Source organism: Cynara cardunculus (assembly GCF_001531365.2).
Source record: "Cynara cardunculus var. scolymus isolate 2C chromosome LG 14, CcrdV1, whole genome shotgun sequence".
Taxonomy (NCBI): domain Eukaryota; kingdom Viridiplantae; phylum Streptophyta; class Magnoliopsida; order Asterales; family Asteraceae; genus Cynara; species Cynara cardunculus.
In genome coordinates, this window is record NC_037541.1 from 8,058,077 (window position 1) to 8,065,338 (window position 7,262).

Consider the following 7,262-nt stretch of genomic DNA (forward strand, 5'->3'; position numbering starts at 1 on the left):
CTCCCGATGGCCGCCGCTGCTGCTTCTCCGATGGCCGCCGCTGCTGTTTCTCCCGATGGCCGCCGCTGCTGCTTCTCCTATGGCCGCTGCTGCTTGTCCCGATGGCCGCCGCTGCTGCTTCTCCCGATGGCCGCCGTTGCTGCTTCTCTCGATGGCCGCTGCCGCTTCTTCCGATGGCCGCCGCTGCTGCTTCTCTGATGGCCGCTGCTGCTTCTTACTGCAACTACATCACGAATTTGAAGAAACTCTTCAAATACCTTTCTTCTTGTTTCATGCAAGTAAGAAATTATATTTTGATGGTGGTTTCGTACTCGATTTCGTCAACAACTTGATTAATTGAAGTACTTATTAGGGATTTTAATGAAGTATTATGATTTATTTCGAGAGTTTACATTGATTATGATTGCTGAATGTTGTTGTTGTTGTTGATGAATTATTAGGGCTGTAGTGGTAGTAGGACCAGTGTTACTAGAATGCATTTCGTAGTGAAAAAACACTAAACAGCTCACTGGGGGTAAATTGGTCATTTTAACCAGTTCTATCCTGTCCTGTCATGTCTTACCAAACGTTGAACAGCTGTCCTGTCCTGTCCTGTCCTGTCCTGTCCTGTCCTGTCCCGTCCCGTCCTGTCCTGTCCTGTCCTGTCTGCGCATCAAACGCACCCTAATGGTTTTAATTCACTTCCCTTCTTTTTTCAATTTTTATTTTTACACTTTTTCATATTAATTAATTATTAGCAAAAATACATTAAAAAAATTAATAATAATACATATTTCATTTTGCAAGTTACACCGTTAGAAAGATTTCTTTAATACCTTCAAAAACGGGCCAAATATTGAATTTTTTTTAATGTTAACACATAAAAGATAACATATTTTTAACGTTAACTGTATGTGCTTATGATCAAACAGTAGTTTCTAATTAATTTTTTATTTTATATTACGATAGTTAGTTGGTGTAACCACTTATGTCTTGCTATTATCTTAGTTAACGTGCAAATAAACATGTGGAGAGGATGATTCATTGGGATTGATATGAGCGTCCTATTAAATTGCATTGCTAGAATTAATGTTGTATATTTCAAAAAGGTTAACTTTCTTGTTTCTCTTACGGTACAATCCTCTTCCCAGTGAACCCCCTTTTTTTCTCGGTCCATAGAGATGAAATGTAGGATTTATTATTTATTATTGATCATTGAAATACGCTTTAAAGTTAGAGAGTCTATTTAGTTTTTTTAAAAAAAACTTGTATTATAATTAATAAAAAAATATTTTTTTTAAATGTTGGTTCTATACATAATTAATCCCTATTGCGGTAGTGTAACTAGCCTTGAACCCATTTAAAATTTCGTAAAATTTGTAACCGATCCCGAATCATTAGGTCATAAACAGTCGCTACCAATCCTAATCGATCTTGATCCCAATTCGTTTTATTCATATTGGGTCGATTGTTCATTCATATTTCTAGCTTCCACAATTCAAATGAATAATTTATCTTTTGGGTCGGTCCCAATCAATATGAATGAATACAAAGACGATATAAAATATCTCCACCAACTATTTTATTTTAGAAATTCCGAAGACTTGAATTTCTTATGCTACAACAATTATATTAAACTCTCCTTCAAAATAGAGTAAAAACAAAAATATAACATACACGTAGGTGGCAAATGATGATAAACAATGAAATGGATAAGGAGGACTCAATGATATTCTTTCTGAAAATACGAGGACCAAAATTGAATTTTACTAATAGATGAGGGGCCATTTTTTTTGTAAAATGTGAGTAGTGCGGTTTTCGATCACCAACCAACCAACCAACCACCTGTATCACCATTCACCATGAAAGGATTTTGGTCGTTGCACAATTTCAAAATGAAAATTTCAGTTTACAATTCTGAACTTCAAGAATTGATGTAATTAAAATGGCGTCGGTTTATGGAAGCGACAGTCGTTGGGTGGAAGAAAAACCTACGAGACAAAATGGTGGAATGTCTGATGCCCTCTCCATTGCTGCCCACATTGGGTTTCCTGTTCTATCCCCACCCTCCCAGGTTCATTTTTTTCTCTATTTGTTACTCAATTTTGTTGATCATTAGTTTTCAAGAGCTCCAATTTGATTATGTTGGGATCATGTCGTTTTTCATTCAAAATCTGGTACCGATTTCAACCTTCATGATAATTTTGGGACTATCCTGCATTAATTTGCATTTTAGGGTTTCATCAATTTGCATTTTAGGGTTTGATGGATGGCTATTTCACTTTCTTCTTTGCTTTTGTTGATTTGAAGATTTGATGAGTGACGAACATTATAATAAACACTTAGTCATTTGGGGTAATCAAACAATATGCCATTTACAGGCGGATAATCTTTGAATATGAGTAGCATTTGATACCGGATTCATTTACCCCCGCCAATATTTAGGCCTTCTTGGCCCTAAACAAATTTGTAAGAAACCCCATATTTTGCATTTGGAAAGTATTAAGTTCAACATCAAAAATTGATACTTCAGATTTTATTCGTAACCAAAGGGATCATTGTTCTAAATTAATTTAGTTCAAGTGTTGTAGGCTTTACCTGTATGATCCAAAAAAAAAGAGAGCTGAATTTGGGACATTACAGCTACATATTTTTTGTTCTTTATGGACCCAAAATTAGGATTTTCGAGTTTCGAAATGCAGTCTATAGTTTAATGTCAATCACAGTAATTTCTGATGATCATCTTTTGTAGAAACGGTTTAATGTTTGTAGTTCAAATTGTGAGGCTATACATCATTAAGATAGAAGGCCAGAAGGGTATACCAAATGAAGCTTTTGAGGATTGGTGTTTTCCACATTATCTTATTCATGACATCTTTATGGAGATAAACATATAAAGAATGGAAGGAAGGCAAACATAGAAGGGATGTTCAGATACACCTCATTTGAACATTGTATTATGTTGTGATTCCCTTTTTTTATTATAATGCAAGGCTTAAAGATTGACACTCTTAAAGGCTACAGTGAGGATTTATCTCCTCCATGAAATATTGAACACTAGCATTCATAAGTACAACCATTGTGTTCTTATATCTACAAAGGAAGTGATAATTTAAGCACAAAATATGCATATATCTATTTTCGGCTCTGAACCATTGAGCTCAAACTTTTAGTGGGATTGTGATGGTATCAGGTTTGGATTGTAGGATAATTTAACGTTTGAATGTTTTTTTTTGATTAACCTGGATATCCAACCCGCTATGCGAGCCGACTAATCCCAGGGCGACCACCTGCTGAGTTACCACATTTGAACCTCCGTGGCCACAAGGGTATTTTTATTTCCCCTTAGATTTGAACTTGGGACCTCCTGGTACTTTTGATCTTTGGAGCCAAGCTCAAACCAATCAGGCACCACCCTTGTGGTTAACGTTTGAATGTTTAGGTATATTGTGGCTGGGTTGGGTCCCGGTGAGAAGGGAAGTTAGAGTGAGACTCCACCCTTGGATCAATCCTAATTGAATGTCAACACTGATGAGATGCACCTAGATGCACCGGATCAATTCCCTTCTAAAGAGCAATTCATGGGTGGGCATGGGATTAAAAATGATCAAGGGTTCAAATCTCTTCTTATGCTTCTCAAAATAACTTCCCTTTTCACACGATCCACACATATATATGTCGAAAATTTGAAACATCAGAATGCTTGCATTTATCATTTATGAAATTTGGTTTCTTATTTAAGAAGACTTGCAGAATTTATCATTTCGCATTGGTGAAACGAGTTATGACTTTATAAGAATATTGCACGAACTTACCACGCTACAAGGGAAAGTTTCAGATTTGCAAGTGCAACTTCATGGTCGTAAGGTTAGCTATTCATGCTTGCAGACATTTTGCATCCAGTGGGATATTCCACCATATCCCCTGTGCCCTCAACCACTACGCCACAACCCTTGTGGTTTTGCATCTGATAATTATTGACTTGTGAGTTCATAATAATATACTTTTCTATATATAATGGAGCAACTTGGTTTGTTGGTTACTGGTCATTTTATAAACCGAACCAAACAAACACAATATATCCCACCCTATGCAGTTATAGCTGTCAAAATAGATATTGCGGCCAGGACTACGATTTGATATAGCGGTTATCGCGATGGTAAAGTGGTGGTATTATGGTCCAAACATAGCAGTTCATATAATAATTAGAATTATATATATGTATGTATATATAACTTAACATATCATATAATTTCAACAGGAAAACAAAAACATGGGATTTAACCTCAATTTTTTCTATTATTGCTTCCAATTAAGGCAGTATTTATGATTAAGACGTTTAGTACAGAAGTAAGAGCATTAAGCTAGTAGTTTGGTTGAGACCTCCATCATCAATTTTGGGTTCAAAATTAGTTAAACATGTTATTTTTTGAACAAATAAACTGATTTTTTTAACATTTCAGGAAGATAAGAATGTCGGGCACTTAACGCATGTGAGTGAAATGGAGAAAAAGATAGAAACATTAGCAAGAATCACTGCCATACTGAAAGGTGCTATCCAGAATAAGGTATCAGATGAGATTTTTAAGGTTACCAATCTGGTTTTATCCAAGTTCATCAGTGATAAACTCTTTGCGCTTAAGTTTACTTGCTGTTTCTAGAGGACTTTTGTGATACATTAGATGAAACAATGTCCCATTCTTCCCATGGGAAAAATCTTTGACTACTTGAATCAGTACCATCAATTTGCCAGTAAAGAATGGTGGTGGGCAAATAAGGAATTTGAAATTTTGATAGAAGAAATGTTATAAGTTTCATGTGACATCCTAAGAAACGAAATTGTTGCAATTTTCATTAGAATGAAAATCAATCATACTTGCCAGTGTGCTTCAACGTGTTTGTATTTGAAACTTTTTGCATTTCTTGTTGATTTGAGTTGTAGGATCGTATTATAGCCCGTCTTCAACAGCCACATTTATCAAACTTCATTCCAGTAGAAGCAGAATATCAGGTTAGCTGATCCGCTCAAAGCTTTGAAAAATTGGAGACAACTATTTGTAAAAGAAAAACAAACTAAAGTTCATGTCGGGAGTCCTATATCGGCTAGATATGTATGTTGGAACCGCCTTTTCTCTCAAGGGCTCTTTTATGAGAGTAATTTGGTGATAGGGTGAGTTTGGTACGCACGGGACAGGATAAAACCTTGCTAGCCCATGTTTGACGGTATTATTAGACCGGGACTACATGGGAGAAAAAAGAAATAAGTGGAGCAAAAATCGGGAAGATAAGACAAGATTAGTAAATTACTAAAATACCCATGTCTAATTAAAACCTTAAGACCTTCCACATTTCTTTCACTCTCGCCCATCTGTGTCTAGTCCCGTCTGCGTACCAAAGGCACCCATAAAGAACAAACAATCCTATGTTCTTTTTTCGGAGTTTATATGCTTTCTAAATACAACAATAGTTCCTGTTAACATTTGGGAAAGTTTATTCTCATGATTTAGATCAATTTTTTGGGATAATCAGAAACAATTCGTGGAACTGATAATGAACGCGGCCAGTGATTATGGTACCCTCACGACATCTGTTTCTGATTTACAATGGGCTCAAAACTTTAAAGAACCACCGTCTGTATGGGGGGTACGTTTAGAAAAGCTGATTCTTGTGTTTGATAACAGATTTTGATTCAATTATGTTGTGTTTAAGATAATAATTCATATTATGAGCAGGAGATGCTTCGGCCAATCCCTGTAGCATTGGCGCAATGTGCCAGGTACGTAATTTTTAAAAGTATTTAATACACGACAAAATTCACACACACACACACACACTCTTCACATTTGGTGAGACTTGAACTATTGACCTCCAGTGAGGTGAGGTTGGGATCTACGGGTGACCTTAGGGCCAATGACCCTTTGTTGAAGCATCTCCAACAAATTTTTTTAAAACGGAGATTTTGGGGAATTTTTTGATTCTTCAAATTTGGAGAACTCGTTAAAAATGATTAGAAATAATATTTTATTATTACCACCAATAAGAGTCTTTAAAAATAAATGTATAGGAGAGAGAATAATATTTATCGAATATTTTAATATTATAATTAACGTAGTAATGGAGAATCTCTTGGGGTTAAATGTAATTTTTTTTATAAGATTTTGATTTTTGACTCTTTCATGTTGGAGAATCTGTTATTTGCTAGGTACTTTGAAGCAATGAATGCCATGAGAGAATCTTTTGCAACCCTTCAAAAGTTACGGACGTATTCTTCCCAATTGCCGAGCGAATACCATTCTCGGATAACTTCACCAATAGATTCTGAATGTGTGTCTCCATGCTCATCGAGAACCGGATTGAGCTCCGATGATTTGGATCTTAGAAGTGTAATAAATCAGGATGTTGAGAAGCAACAAGAGGAAGATGATAAGTATACGGATGTAGATGATATAAATGACATAAGATTGGCTTGGCCTTCGGGTAACGAAAATGATTTATAGTTAGAAAAGTAAACAGTCATGTCGCTATGATGCTAGTAGCCGGCTTTTCGTATATATAATTCTTTTTGAGTTATGAAATATGCATCCGTTAAACTTTGAGAGGTGTTTTTTGGGATATTATAAAATACAAGAAATACCAACCAAAAAACTCAAAATGCCCCTCGAAATCAGATTGAGGGAGACTGATACAGGCAACAATTCGGATGGGGGCTTCCCTGAAAGCTAAGATGTGAAATAGAGCTAGCTAACAACCAAAAAAGGAAAAAGTTAAAGGATTAGAAGCAACTTTTGTACCGCTCATAACATATCCCTTACCAATCTATACTATTAGAAGCAACTTTTGTACCGCTCATAACATATCCCTTACCAATCTATACTATGTACAATCAATGAACATATATCATACACGTTCATATGCCTTGAAAACTTACGCGTAACGCTTGATAGATAGAGAATTCTTGTAAATACATGAACTTTACATAATATCATGTATCGTAGTGAAGTACTTTAGAAAAAATAACCTTTTGATATATTTGAAGGAGTGATCACATCAGTGATACCGAAATGAACTAAAATGTAGATGTAGATTTTACTATGATTTTTGCAAGTGATAGTGTCATATTAGAGTATTAGTATAAATACCCAGATTATATTTTAGCTTTTGTGGATGATTCTTGTGAAAAGTTGCATACAAATGAGAATTAAGGTGGTAATAAATCATTAAACTGCAAAACAAATAAAATCAAAATTAAATTAAGATTGGAGTATATAGAATGACTTGCATGT

At 35.4% G+C, this 7,262-nt stretch overlaps 1 protein-coding gene across 4 annotated transcripts; it reads left to right on the forward strand.

Annotated features, from left to right (window-relative positions):
* Positions 1–1,885: 1,885 nt before the first annotated feature.
* On the forward strand, positions 1,886–6,572 carry LOC112526864 (AUGMIN subunit 2-like). 4 transcript variants are annotated; one of them, XM_025137288.1, is made up of 7 exons: positions 1,886–2,053; positions 3,733–3,846; positions 4,443–4,547; positions 4,922–4,990; positions 5,509–5,622; positions 5,712–5,755; positions 6,182–6,572. In XM_025137288.1, exons 1-7 carry the CDS (start codon positions 1,925–1,927, stop codon positions 6,474–6,476), a joined length of 870 nt encoding a protein of 289 aa, XP_024993056.1. In that variant the 5' UTR covers positions 1,886–1,924; the 3' UTR covers positions 6,477–6,572. The 4 variants fall into 4 exon arrangements, with proteins under 4 accessions (XP_024993056.1, XP_024993057.1, XP_024993058.1 ...); XM_025137289.1 differs by lacking the exon at positions 4,922–4,990; XM_025137290.1 differs by lacking the exon at positions 4,443–4,547.
* The last annotated feature ends 690 nt before the right edge of the window (positions 6,573–7,262 follow it).